Source organism: Podarcis filfolensis (assembly GCF_964270895.1).
Source record: "Podarcis filfolensis genome assembly, chromosome: 4".
NCBI classification, from domain to species: Eukaryota; Metazoa; Chordata; class Lepidosauria; order Squamata; family Lacertidae; genus Podarcis; species Podarcis filfolensis.
In genome coordinates, this window is record NC_139607.1 from 70,460,830 (window position 1) to 70,476,282 (window position 15,453).

General features: G+C 40.7%; 2 protein-coding genes across 2 annotated transcripts in view; one reads left to right on the forward strand and one right to left on the reverse strand.

Moving 5' to 3' along the window:
- Nucleotides 1-15,453, forward strand: part of RPL24 (ribosomal protein L24) — a 324,479-nt gene that overhangs the window by 302,767 nt on the left and 6,259 nt on the right. The gene's annotated exons all lie outside the window — the stretch shown is intronic.
- CEP97 (centrosomal protein 97) lies at nt 3,194-15,405 on the reverse strand. Its single transcript, XM_083611539.1, has 11 exons — nt 15,273-15,405; nt 13,486-13,628; nt 12,587-12,745; nt 11,640-11,741; nt 10,993-11,106; nt 9,231-9,397; nt 7,948-8,112; nt 7,550-7,683; nt 5,161-5,938; nt 4,611-4,686; nt 3,194-4,286 (listed from the first exon to the last, which is right to left on the reverse strand). Exons 1-11 carry the CDS (start codon nt 15,337-15,339, stop codon nt 3,567-3,569), a joined length of 2,625 nt encoding a protein of 874 aa, XP_083467665.1. The 5' UTR covers nt 15,340-15,405; the 3' UTR covers nt 3,194-3,566.

Sequence of the window (15,453 nt, forward strand, 5' to 3'; positions counted from 1 at the left end):
TCTTCCTTCCCCATGACAAAACAAGAAGTTTTGTGATCCTGTTTAGTCTACATAATGCCACAATTTTTCTGCGCACGCATATATATATATATATATATATATATATATATGCAGAAAAATTGTGGCATTATGTAGACTAAACAGGATCACAAAACTTCCAAATGACACATAACCCTGCTGCAGACTAGTCTCCCTGCCCCAAATGCTCATAATTAGCTTTTATGCTCTATGTAAGCAAAACATACTGGTATAAATTGTTCAGTATGACAAAGCTCAGAAAATTTACACACTGGAATATACTGTGAATGTCTTTACATGCTAAAAGCCTTTTCATTGTTACATGTCGACATCAACATACAAGCAAAATTAAATCTAAATGTATTTAATACAATTAACTGAAAAGTGTTTGTGCATATGATTTTCAAGCTCCACTGTCATAGATAAACTATCAAAATTCTGAGGATTCTCTGAAAATGTGATTTTCTGTGGCATCAGCTCTCTTACAAAATGTACCTTACATTTTGCACCTACAAAATGTATTGTCTTCCTCAGGATGCTTTTGAACAGCCTGTTGCAACCAAGTCTGGTCAGGCATTTCACCAGATTACAAGCAGAGAAAGAGTTCTCATGTTTCAAGCTGGACACGGCCAACCCATTTCACTGTCAATGAGACCGTTAGTTTGCATCCAGACAATATTCCATTGTAGCATGAAAGCACTCCAGTGTAACTATTGGGCAGCCAGTGAGGCACTTGTCAAAATGTCATGACACAGGCCAGACTTTAGTAAGTGATCAAAATAGCTTTGGGCAGCAACCAGTGCTGTCCATGTGCAAACAGAATGGACTTCAACCCATTATGAGGTGGGGCTTACTTTTTTCTCTCTTCCCCCCTGCAGTCCCCCCCCCAAATGCCCCCCCCAACCTGCTCCAGAGGTTTGGAGGTCCTCTGGGACAGATCAGGTGGCCATAGGAGAAGAGAAAGCTGTATTTTACAGGCGAAGTCTGCTCAAGTGGCATTTGATTTCACCTTTGCTTTTCAGATACATGCTTTGTTAATTTAACATTCTCTTTTGAGAGAGATGGGGGTCATTCCAGCACATCTCATGGAATTTTTTTGGACATAGCAGGAAATAGTTTAAAAATTCTAGGTATACTGCAATGTTCTGTGAGAATTTTTACTTAACTGGGCCAAGGTTGTAACACTGCAAGCTTCTAAAGTGTTGAGTCATTCAACACTTGCAGCTTTCTAATGGAAGACAGATTTCATTAACCCAGCTGGAAGGCAGATGTGCTTTGTTCCTTTATTCATTATAATATGCAGATATTATAATTCACAACGATAGTTAAAAAATGTTCAAAATTAAGCTAACTGATTTAAAAGGGCGAAGTTCAAGTGCATGCTTAAAATTCTCCCATTAAAACTAATGGGACCTAAAATACATAACTATTTGAATTGTGCCTAGTGTTTTTAGACCTCTCTCTCTTGCACAAAACAGGCATTTAGCCAATTAACTACATGCCTGCAGCCCTTCTTGATGCATTGGTCCTGTGCCTACAGGAATTAATTTAATCTAATGACCTATAATCAAAACAGACAATATAAATTCCTATGGGGGGGAGTTATAAAATGAAAAGCAGTTATGTGGCTGTGATGTCAGTTCAAGACCCCTTAAGCAAATGCTCAAATGAAACCTATTAGATCTTACATTGCGTATCACTCCATTCTTGCATTCTAAAATACATGATGGTACACCTTGAAGCGATAGGCATTTACTTTTATAAAATGTCTATCCATATGTACGTGGCAAAATAATTCCTCCATTTTTGAAGTTGACACATCATTTTTCAGACAGCCTGTAACAGGAGTGGCATAGTGGATCCTCACCTCACCCATGGGCCACTCTGACAGGTCAGCACAGCTGTGCACCAGTCAGTCACCAGTCATCATGACGATATCAGATGACATCATCAAAGTTATCGATTTGAATCCAAACGCCTACAAACAGACGAAGTGGAACTGTCTGTTGGCACCCATCACCTGATTAGGACTGTCCATTTACCAAGCAACAATTGGGAATGTTCTCAAGCATTCCTACCATCAGATGTGGATTAGGTAGGTGTGGTTTTGTGGGAGGGAACAGCCTCATAGGCCAAATTAGGGGGCCATACCAGGCCTCCTTAGGCTCACAGACCAGAGGTTCCCCACCACTATGCACAATCTTTGTTTAGGAATTAAACAATATTGCTTGGGTAGTGATGGTACAAATCACAATCTCATCTGAATTCTTCCAAGTCTTATGAATAAAAGTGCCTATTTACCACTTCTGGCAGTAACTATTCATAATAATTTTGAAAACCTGTCAAGGAGTTTACACCTGTAGAAACCAGTAAGATTTGTGTGTCAATCTCTCGACAGTTGCAACCGGAAAAGGGAGAGCTTCCAAGTCTCCATTAATGAAGGAAACTCCTAGATCCATGTAGCCAATTCCCCTTCAGCAGTGAACAATTCCAACCACTGGTTTCTTACGTCCCAACTACCAATGTCTTAGGTCCCAGCTAGGGTGCAGAAAATGATTTGAACCAAGACATCTCCTAAGATAAAGTGGCAAACTACACCCTAAACTTCAGATGTTGCAGCACCAAGACATGCTTGTGCTAAAATAGCTGAAGTAGTATCCTATAAACAGTTAATAACCATGGTCATATTACCTTCACATGTAAAAAAAGAATGTCTCAGCCACCTTTATTTAAAAAATTCCCCAGAATGTGCACTGGTGAAAGAGGAACAATTCTGTTATTTTGACCTTCGGAATGCAGTGCTAGCACTGCAACTTTCTTTCGAAGAATACTGCAGCCCTTGAAAGCTCCTAGCAAGCTCTGTGGTATCATACAGAAACTCCCCATCATGGCAAATCCTCTTAGATAAAAGACCCCTATGATAAAGGACTCTGTGATAAATGGACCTCAAGTAGCCATGTTTCTAAACTGATATTCAACTATTTCATCTTTCTTTTCTTTTTTTTAAAAAGATGACTTATAAATGAAAAAAGGCTGGCGAATAAAATATCCAAGCTATGGCTTAGTACCTGAGTTTAAGCATACATTTTCAAACTGTTGGTCAAAATACTTAAAAATTATTGACTGTGAATGTCTTAACCTTGTATAGCCATCAAATTATAAGTACTCAATGTAACTATTTCAATTACTCCCATTGGTTTATTAAAATGAAGATAATAACACACATGTATGCTTAGTATTTTGGGAAAAGAGAACTGCTTAGTTCACGTAGTAAGGTAATAAGAAAAGTAGTTAGAGTCTTCAAAATTATATTTCATAAAAACCTGTTCAGATCACATAAAAAGTTAAGTGCATCATGTCCACTGCAGTGAAACATACTTGTTACAGATTAACACAGTGTCAGTCAGAGGTTAGATTATTAGCAAAACTATTCACAACCTAAGATGCTTTAACAGCACAGGAGCACAAGTCTCCAAAAATGTATAAAAATCTCATACAAACAACAATAACAAAAACATATTAATGTGGCTTTTCTAACGGAATACCTGCTACACAGTTATGCTAACAGGAAGTGCCTGGAAAGAAGAGTCACAGTCTGTCTGTTTTCCTTCTGCCCTTTCTGCATTCAAATTGCAGCTTTCTGGCTGACCAGTTCCACCTTGTCCCGATGCAAGCACCTCTTGGGAGCCTGATGTAGCATTGCATAACACATCTGGGTCTTCTGATGAGGCAGCTGTATTCGGCCTGCAACTGCCTGTTCCATTGCTGCAACTTGTCTTGTCATCATTATCTAGCTGCTCAACCGATTTTAAATACTGCTGGATAAGACTACTGCTGTCTTGCTCACTGTTGAACCTCTCTTTACAACATTCCTCGTGGTCCAGTTCAATCTCCTCAGCTGCTAAAGGGCACTCGGAAAGAGAATCTTCACATGGCTTGACCGTTTTGAAAGAATCCTCTAGAGAGCCGTCACCATTTACTTCTGCCACGTTTTCTCCACAGCACTGAGATTCATGAAGGCAGTTCTGGTCAGTCACACAGGAATGGAACCCCGAGTCAGGAAATTCTGGCAAACATTTCTGATGACAAGCCTCAGTAGCTGAAACGAACCAGGTTGAACTGCCGACAGGAGAAGGTACTTGGTTTCGTCCAGGCGAGTCTATATGGACCTTGAAGGGACCCAAAATGCTTGATGAAGGAGTATTCTGCTGCCGGAAAGTAGTGAGATGTGAGTTCACTGAAAGTTGCCACTCCTGGATGCATCTAACCTGCAAATACCACACAAAAGGAAATGTTATCATTTCAATTAGACTTATATGCGCGTCATGTGCCACCATATTTATAGTTTCATATGAAAGAGCAATATTAAGAACTGCATCCTGTGTGAGGTGACCCTTAAGTTACAATCCTATTGACACTTCCTTGAGAATAAGTCCCACTAAACTCAACAAAACTTGCTTCTGAGTAGATAGGCACTATAAATCATGTAAACTATCCAACATGGTACATATATCTCTTCAGCTTATTTGCTTAGTGAGCCATGGTTTTTATTAACACAAAGTCAGAAAATGATTTAGAAATGATATTTTTACCTGGTCCCAAAGGAATTTTACAGCTTCCTCTTGCACAAGTCTTTGAAGTTTCTCCTCATCTTTTTCCTTTCTTAATCTACATATGGTAAACATATAAATATATATGATTTTATAAATAAATTTAAACAATTTGCTGCAGTACTTGTTATGCATTTTATCAGCAGTTTGGTGGACTCTGCATTGGATCTGTATGGGTGAACTTTTGAATCTTCTGACCACAGTAAAACCCTTATCTTTTACTAATAATTTTTGAAGAGAATGACTCTTTCTGTATATAATTATATTAATGTAATTCTTCAGAGCAGATTGTACCTTCTATTACTTCTAAGACCTCCTGAAGCTGATGGGTTATTCAATTTTCTCCCACCTTGCTCCAAACAAAGAATTAGAGACATTAGAGAATTAGAGTCCCCATCAACTGAGGGCGGACGCTACACCTCCTAAACACTCCTACTGTGCTTGTTACATCGTTAGCAGTTAGATAAGTCAGTATTTCTATTTAGCCTCAAAATTGTAATTACTTCCAATTTGAAAACGACTGCTAACTTACTTGTCTACTTCTTCAGTTAAATGTATAATGTGTTCCTGCATTCTACCAAGTCGAATTTCATAACGCACTTCCTTGGCTCTGGGATGGTAGTTCCTTGTGTAAAATCCTCTCCAACAGGCTTGAATCTTGGTGGCTGCTCTGTTCATTTCTTCAAGCATATCTGACTTTTGGATTAAAGTAGCAGTTGCGCTAGCAGGCAATTCTTCTGGATATTTGGCAGAGAAAACAGTTTTGATAACACCCTCTTCCAGAGTATGTGATCGCTTGAGGTCACTGTGCTCAACATGGTCTTCAGAGGATACTTGACAACTGCTAATGCTAGCAGAAAGAGTAGCGGTGGCTGCTGACAAACTAGAAGTGGACGATAGTCCTTCCTCTTGATCCTCTTTTTGAGTTTCCACAGCCTCTGCTGATTTGATGGCACATTCCCCAAGAATCACAGAAGTCATTTCCTGTGTTCCTTTTTTATTAACCTCTTTCATAAATTCAAAGTCAGCATCCTCCATACCTTCTGTCTCAATATTAATTCTGTGAAGTCTCAATTCTGCAGTAGTAGGAGACACTGGGGAGAGGCCAGACGCAACAGGCATAAAAGTAGACTCTGAGGATAGAAGACTACTGTTCAACTTGTCCTCGTCAGTTTGCATGTCATCCAGGTAGAGATCTCTAGAAATACTTATTTCAGTTTGCGGTGATGAGGGGAAAACATTTTTAACTGCATAGGAATGATCATCATTTGACTTTGTTGCTACCCATGTATTCTTTTTGATAACAGGTTCTGGAAAAGGGTAAGAAGACAAACACTTAACTAGGCAGCAACATAACCATTTAGGTCTCCCCTGTATACCTGAGGAACCTCTGTAGAGCATTACTGAGTGACCCCCCGCTTCCTGCTAGCCATCACCTTAGTACGCAACATGTCTGTCCATTCCATTAATTGGATGAAAGGTGGGATTGTCAGTACCATGTGCATCTGCAGGGATGCAGAGGTGGGGAAAGAGCTTAACACTGTCTGATGGGAGTCTTCTCTTGTGCGTATGGGCAACAGAGCATCTTGGAAGCCTTCCAACATGCCACCACACACTAATATGACCAACAGCCATATAAATCAACAGGCTTGGTGAAATGGCTAGGGTCACCAAGGAATAGGCATGGGGTCGGCAAGGCATGGGCATGGGCCAGATCACTCCTGCAGAGAACCTCCGTGGGCCGGGCTGGTGCAGCATGACACTGGAAACTGCGCCTGCGCAGAAGCGATTTTCGGTGTCTGGGCATGCCCAGAAGTGATTTCCGGCACCGGCAGATGCAATTTCCAGAGCCGCAGAAGAAAGTCCCGGTGCCGCACCGGTTTAGCGCAGCATGCAGGGACTCGCCAAATGGGCAGCTTAGTTTGGGGGTGGCTCATGTGCTGGTTAAGCGACCCTTATGGGCCCCTTAGGTTGCCGGCCTCTGGAATAGGCTAAACTCTCACCTCAAGAGGTGTCTTTGAATGTCGTTCTTTAGGCTTTCACCTGTAAAAATGCATGGTTGCCAATGAAATTAAAATTCATCCACCCTACCTTTCTCTAACGAATGTGTGGAGAATGCATGGAGAATACCCATGCATTGGTGGGTGTAAAGCCAAGGCTGCATTAAGCAGGAAAGAGGTAGGAGTTACTTATTAATGCATAGCTGCAGAACAGAACTGTATACAGTGGAACCTCGGGTTGCGAATGTGATCATTGCGGGAGGCACGTTAGCAACCCGCAGTGTTCACAACCTACAGCGTCGCGTCTGCACACACACGGGTCGCAATTCTGTGTGATTTAGCGCTTCTGCGCATGCACTGAAACCCGGAAGTAACCCGTTCCAGTACTTCCGGGTTTGGCGCGATGTGCAACCAGAAGCGTCTGTAACCTGAGGTACCACTGTAGTATTGAGCTGAAGTAAGTGAATGGATCTCTCTGTCTATTTGGATCTCTACAGTTTAACCTCTAAGATCAGATAATAGTTCATGATGCACTAGGATCTCTTAAGTTTATGTAGATAGTGTGTTTGACTTATCTTGTATTTTGATACAATACACACTCTACACTCTGGAAAGGCTGACAACGGGAGAGCAAGAAGACTCCAATGCTCTGCAGGACTACGCTGCTGGAGCTGAGCATGATCTACTGATCACATGGTTCAAGGTGTGATATCATAAACACTATCTCTGTCTAACCCAGAATCCCGGTCTTTAGAACCCTTTTCCCTTTCAATTTCAACTCCATCTCTGCTTCCCTAGTTTCATTATTTCAAGTCATAAGGTTCTGCCATCCTCTCTCTCCACCAGCTCCTGCTGGATATCAGTATATTAGACAATGGGCTCATCATCACAAACAGTATTACAGAAACCCATGAATCTTACCACTTTCAGTCATTATTTGTGGCCTGTGAACAGGGCTGTTTGGCTCACTGGTAGCAGGCTGCCCTTTATGCAAACTTGAAGATACAGGTGGCTCATCAGCTTGGCTTTGGTACATTAGTTGCCTCTGGTGCAACCTAAAGACACGGAGTTGAGACTGGTTTTGTTAAAGCATCAATGCCAGAGTGGCTCTAAACCAACAGCAAAATATCAGCCAAGAGCCTGGTGCACAAGTCTTTCTGCAAACCAGTTCCTTTGAGTCCAAAACAACAACAGTTAGGGTTGATAGTGCCGGGTCTGAAGCTGTCAAGATTAACTGGTTATCCTTTTATTCTTTCTGCCACAAAATAACAATTACTTTGTTAAAATTCCCAGCTGTTGACAAAAGATAATGTTCTTACCTTTGCTTATGTAGTATTTTTTCTAGTTTAGCATCCTCTGCAGTTTGGAGCCCAAACATACTAGTAAGAGGACAAACACTGGCAAGATACTGTACTAATTGAATGTGCTGGCCTGGCCGAAACGATCTTCCCTTTCCTTGACTGTAAAGCCATTCTGCTTTCAAGCTAGAGGGAAGAACAATCACCTTGAAAAGAAATATTCTTGGTGAACATTTATAAAATGCTTTTGCACAAAACACTGCAATAAAAATAAAGAAAGAGTTTAACCAAAATTGATAAGAAACACCATGCCCAAATGATCAGGGTGCCAAAACTGAGTCTCACAGCATCACTTTCTGAAATTGACCCTTGTTAAAGGACTGGAACCACCACAAAACAGTGTCTGGCAGCCCAGAATGATGGTGTCAATCGCCACAGAGAGGTTTAGCAGAACCAAAGAAAAACTACTCCCCTTTTCTGTCTCCTTGCACAGCAGCTGTCTGCCAAAGTGATCCAAGCTGTTTCAGTTTCAACTCCAGGTCCAAAATTGGATTGAACCTATGTAAAATTGAGGTCTATGTAATCCATTTCCTCCAAGGACCCCTGGAGCTAAGAAGCCACCACACACCCAAGAACCTTGCCCAAGAATGGCATATTGGAGTGTTGGAGGAAATTATCCAGTGGGATCCAGAGGGGGTCCCCCACCCTGACCAAGGTCCCACAACAGCTATTCTAAGTCTGGATGGTAATTACTCCGTACTCCAGCAAGTCATTTACCACTCTTACGCTGCCAACCAGACCTCATCTGGCTTCTTTAATCAATAAGGTGGGCAAAGATCCAGTGCACTGGTGGACAATTTCTTACTTCTTCTTCTTATTATTATTATTAATTGAATTTATATACCACCCTATAGCCAGGGGTCTCAAGGTGGTTCACAGAATACTACAAAGATGTTGTCTACATTCTGGGGTTGTATAAATTTATCAAAACAGGAGATACCAAAGCTACATCACTAGGATCTGCTATTCCACTGACATTCAAGACATAATGGATGATAGTGATTTTATTCTCAAAGTGTCTAACAAAGTTGTCAAAGCAGGCAGATGGGTAATCCAACTCAAAATAGACTCAGAATAACTCTAGATGCAATGGTGGTGGAATAAAGTAACAGCAATAGCAGATGTTTATACACTGTATGCAAAAGTAGCCAGTAATGCAATTAAATTTAATAAAATACAAACATACAGAATAGTATGCTACTTCCGTTTAGTCAGATTCAATCCAGTGACCTTCAGTTTCTTACCTTTCTTTCTGAGATATCACATAGCCATCAAGGACTTTAAGATTGAGACACCAACTGACAATATATGGCCTATAATCAAATCCTGGGATGGAAGGTGTGGCCATCACACAGGGATTGTTCATTATTGACAGTTGCTCTAGCTCAGTAAAGGAAGCCAAGAACGAAATCTGAAAGCAAACAATAGCTTTGTTGATAAATTGAAATTTTCCTGTGTTCAGCAATTTGCTTTCATGGGATAAACAACAGCATGGCACATTCAGCCACATTTTTCATACACAATGAGCTATTTGAGGGAGGAAAGAAGAAAAAATGACTTGCTTCTTTCCATTCAGAGCAGCTCTTTTCTTTTTGTTCTGTGTGTGTCTCAAAACTTACATTGTTTGTAATGGATTTTTTTTTCAGAGATTAGCTTAACAGTACATAAATTAATGCTACTACTCACCAATATGCAACCTACAGCCCTAATCTAGTTCAATTCCCTGTCCTCAGACAGAATAGCACATACCTAAGATTTTCTCAATAGATACCTATCAAAGCTTTTTAACCTATTGAATTGAACTATGCATGGTCATAATCATATTGACGTCCCAAAGCATAAATGATTTTGCTTAATTACAAAACATTCACAATATATAGGAATCCAAATTTCAGAATACTTTAGAGTTCAGACACTGACAATCCTTGTCTAGACCTGAAATTGACATTGGTTAAGGGGAGAGGGGATGAAAAATATTTGGAGAGAGAGAAAAAGGTTTAAATATTTTCATAAGGACATCTGATGGCTTCAGATAATGAGGAGATTCAGGAAGTTAGCATTCCGTTTGGTTGCTGTTGCAGGAGAGCAATAATTAATAAGAGGAAGCAGAGTCCAACTGCTGTTTGGCACTTCTTACCCTCAAATCATCTTTTAGTTGTAGGAGGCAGTTATGAGTTACTGGTCTCTGCAGCCACAGCAGGCGCTGTGATTCTCCCATGGTTTGACTTTACCCCTGGAGGAGCTCTCCACTGTCTCTCGAGACAGAGGGATGCCAGCAATCACATGGAGGGAAAAGTGGAACAGAAAGGTCCACTTGATCTATTCACCTGGGAGACTGGCTGCCATTTGGGTCCTTTCCTACCTGAACCATCTGCATTCAAGCTGCCAATTATGAGAGCTATCTAATGTTAGGAAATAGGGCCTCTACCATTTCACCTCCTCCTTTCCTTTTGGCTTTAAGCCTGCAGACAGGAGCTTTTTAGTCTTTGTACAGTGCTTTATACATTTTATGTACTTTAACACTGATTTTTTGTTGTTGTTATCAACAGATTCAGGCAGGGACACTGTACAACAGGCATAGGCAAACTCAGCCCTCCAAATGTTTTGGGACTACAACTCCCATCATACCTAGCTAACAGGACCAGTGGTCAGGGATGATGGGAACTGTAGTCTCAAAACATCTGGAGAGCCTAGTTTGCCTATGCCTGCTGTACAACAAAGAAACTTAATGTGAATTACTACCAAAAGAGAATCTGTCCCTCATAATGCCTTTTGCCTTTCTGGAGTAAATGTTTAATAATGACTAATTATTATTGTTTATTTGCTTTAGTAGCTGACACTGCGCTACCAGCAGCTACTTTGTATGGAGTCCCATATTGTTATGGATACAAGTAGGAAACTAAAAATGTAGTGAAGGAAACTTAGCTGAATATAAGACAAAGTTGCAAGTAAAGCATTCTCAAAATATGTACAGTATTCAGTTTTGTTGACAAATGGTATTCTTACCTCATTCAAGTCTCTGATTTCATTTTCTGCCAATGAAAGAATACCCAGACTTTGAGGCAAGCAAGCAGGTGCTGTACGCAATGATGTTATGCTATTTCCATGCAGTAACAGAGTCTTAAGAGACAGAATAGGAGAAAGATGCAACATGTACTCATTTGTTTAAATAACATATAAGAATTCCTTCAAACAGGTCTGTGTAATATCATCATCATTACTAAACATGCCTTTGTTAAATAGTGCAAACATAAAATTTAAAACGGCTAGCAATATATCCTTAAAAAACATATTAAAGGAAATGTTTTAACAAAAAGGCATTTGCCTTTGGTTTAAGTGGAAGCTAGTTTACGCTTTAATTCTAGTGAAACTAACTGACAAATTAGCCATGACTTCCCCTTAATTTCAGTGGGTCTAAAATGTGACTAACTTCCTTCAGTTTTAAAGAGATTGATAGCTCAGAACTTCAGCATTACACCTGAAAGAGCTGTACAGCACAATCCTGTTCATGTTTACCCAGAAGTAAATCCCACTGAATTCAGTGGAACTTAATCCCAGACAAGTGGTTATAGGATGCAGCCTTAATGAAAAACAGTCCTCTCCTCTCAGCAAAGAAAATAATTCAATCCAACCAGCAACTGAACAGCATTCACCTTTAACAATAATAGCTTGGAGATATCGCCTATCTGGGATATACTGTTGTCCGACAAATCAAGATGTTGAAGAGATGTGCAGGTATTGATCTGGTCTATAGTCTACAGGAAGAGAAAATATTTTGTAGCATTACGAAACATCATAAATTATGCATGTTTCTGAACAAAACATCCACAGAAAGAGATTGCATCAGTCATAGAACTTCCTCCCCAAATTTAACACTATCTTAAACTAACACCTATTTTTTAAAAGCAGGATTGGGGCAATAAAGGAGGAGAAATGTGATGGCTATGGGGGCAGGAGAAGTATAGAGAAATAAAGTAAAAGGGACACACAGGTAGGATGAGGATGTGATGCAGACTGCTCTGGAAACAGCAGAAAGACAACATTTAGTTTTTGAAACCACTGAAAGGCAACACTTTACTTTTTTTTAGGGAAGCAAGATATTCTGGTTTTAAAATATGACACCTATTTAAAACACTTGCACCTTGCTTTTCCCTATAAATGTTCAAGGTGGTTCACAACAAGAACCATAAGATATCACAAAAAATTAAAGATAAAACACAGTAACTAAACAAAATAGCAAGCCAAGAGATTAAAAACAGTTAAGACGGTAACAATGAAATTTCATATAACCCCTCCCCCATAAAAGCCCTCCCCTTTCCAAGAGCAGCATATATGCCTGGTAATAGTTAGGCCTTTAAAGGTCTTTTTAAAATGAAAACTTTTTACATCGCAGCAGGTGGTCAATGAGAAGGAGAACCAAAGAAGATTGTGGGATTGCGGGAGAAAATGAAAAAAAATCCGAAGTGTGAGTGTGACAGCAGAAAAGGTCATATCCCTTTTTCCACTGAAATGTGAGTTCAGAACTGACAGGAGGACCTCTTAGTGTGGTGGGAAACTCATAAGAGGAAGAGGTTCTTCAGAATTATGGTATTAAGTTTACCTTCAAGTTATTTCCTGCCAGGTTCAGCCATTCCAAATGCACCAGATCCTTCAGTCCCTCTACACAGCCAATACTGTTGTGAGGCAAGTTTAATACTCGAAGCTGAGTCAGCTTTGCTACACCCATCATCCGCACCAACCGATTGTTGGCTACTGACAACTGCAAAATAAGAGAGCAAAGAAAGGCCTCACTGAGGTAGGACTCCTAAAATATTTTCCTGGGAGGAAGGCCCATCAAACTCAAAGCAGCTTAGTTCTGCTTATAGGATTGAGTTATTCAGTCAGCAGAATGTAACACAGTAATGATATGGGTTCTGACTTCACAGTCTAATTACAACCTTTTCTATACTTTTCGCATGTAGGCCCAAGAAAGTTCAAATTAAAAACAATGAAAGAACACAGAAGAATTTACAGAAACAATATAAAAAGCAATGAGAAGGGATTAAAAGTCATTTAAGGCATGAGAGGATGGACCTCCCCCGTTTCCTTGAAGAATAAAGGCAGTATCAGGTTTAAATGTCTGGAGAGGATGTTCCACAGGAACTCATCTCCGAGAGTTACCCATAGTGTCAGAAGGACAGTCCTCAGAACAGGGCCTTTAAAGCAGATGTTAGCTGGCAGCCAGGTTCATGGAAGTTCAGGAAGTTCATTAAATAACCACCTCCAAAGCCTCTAAAGGCATCAGAGGACAGACCTCTTTTGTTGCTTAAGAGAGTAAAGGTAGCACCAAGTGTATATGGTTGGAGAAGAAGTTGCATAGTGCTCTGAAGCTAAACAGAAGAGAATGGATTTTAAATATATAACTTCACCCAAAATTATTTTCCTATGCTTTTTCCTTTAAGTATAAAGCAAGGATAACCTAACCAGCACAGAACTGTATCACAGACACATGGAACTAACCTGCATCAGGTTCTTGAAGCTCTCCAAGTGCTCCAATTTAATCAGCTGGTTTTTATCCAAAATCAAAGTATGTGTATCTGCATCACAGGCCAAAGTTGAACCCAATTTCTGTAAACCCTGGCCTGACCAATTAATTAATGAACCTAAGAGAAAAGAAAAAAACGGAAGTTTTAAAAAATGCAAAACTGGGGAAAGGTACATAGCAGTCAGGTTTGAATTTCATTTTAAACAAGGGTTTAAAATTAAACTGCAGTTTCATGTGAGCACTTTCTTTACTCCTCCCCATTCCTGATGCTGCCACTAGAGAGGAAGCCCATCAGAGGCTGGCTTCCTGTTACATGCAAACCAATGTTTCAGGTTCATTTCCTTCAATTATTGGGAAGCCAAGGTGATGTGGAGGCAGTGGCAACCAGAGTGGGAGAGTATTGACTCATGAACAAGCACATTGTACAGGCACACTGCTTGTTTGCATTAAGCTATAGTTTAAAGTATGATTTGATGTGATGCACAAACCAGCTAAAGCTTGGAAATTCATTTTTTTATATATATTTGGAAAAAGGTGTAAGAGAACGTTCACCATAAGCAATATATTTAGTAATAATGTCAAAATACTCTAATCTTAGAAGCCACTGTGAATTCTCTCTCAATTCTGTATATTTATATTTAAATGTAAAGGTGATAATAGAAAGATGAATCTTTATCCAATTAATTTTTTAAACAGAGCATAAGCACCAAAAATCAAGTTTTATCAGTATACAAAGGCTGCTATGGAAAGCCACCACTTAAATGGGTGTGGGCTGTCTGCCTCATTCATCCGGCTGCATTTCTGTAAGGCCAATCTGCTTTGGTGGAATCTAGAAAATACATCCTACTAAAGGGCTGTTTTGAATGTGAACTCCCGCTTCCCTAGGAGGACTTATATGTTCAAAATGTGCCAGGAATCAGCTTGCTAATAAGATACATTCTACATATGTTAATTTCTGGTGTGCAATGTGAGGTCTTATCCAGCAAAACAATCCTCCTTCCTCTAATTACAGGGTATTTGTGAAAACTTAAAATAATAGTGTGTTAATCCCTTTCCTTGTGTGAAAAAAATACTGTGTAGTATTGTGTTCTTTCTTGTGTGATAAAAATGTGTCATTATAGCTAGTTGTTGTTTCTTTCTGAGAAAGCCTTATAATGTAACTCGGGAATCTGAGTTTCAGCAAACTCTTTCACAGTGGAACCGTTCCCTGACTCTGAGAAATGCTGACATCTAATACCAGAGCACCCTTCAAAATGCTAGCCAGATAACATGGGGTTCTTCCACGACAGCAGCACCCTGCATGCCAACCATTGTCCTGTGTGTTTTATATGGCAGGCTGCACCTGCCCATTAGGCGCCTGCTCTATGGATCGGGCATAGGAGAAATAAGATAGGTTTGGACGCGCGTCCTTTCCCTTCTGCAGGTTTTCGTGCCAACGAAGAGACAGCAGAGCTTCTGGCCTCTCCTCTGAACGGCCCTGCAAGGTTTCAAAAGCACCCACTCCCCACAATAGAGAAAGAGAGACCTGTGTTCCGCAGGGCCCTCTGGGATTTAGAGTCCAAGGCAGAACAGACTCGGGACGTTAACAAAGATACGCGGCGAGGAAAAAACTACGGCCCCCACAAGGCACCGCGCGGCAACCCCGCAACGGTCCAAGCCGTGAATAGAGCTCTCGCCGAGTCTCCCCAACTTGGATAAAACACACACAAAGAGGGGAGGGAGGGACAGGGGACGCCTTTAGGCACCGCGACCCGCTCCGTACCTTCCCTGACGCCCATGGCTGGCTTAGCCGCCTCCGTTTTCGCCGCCGCCGCTGGTGCCGCCGCCATACTTCCCGCTTGCTCGCAACGCTAGGCAACCGGGCGGGCTCTGGACGCTGATTGGACGGTGAAAACCACTGAGGGAAAAAACAATTTTCAGAAATAGCAGGTGGCAATAGAAGG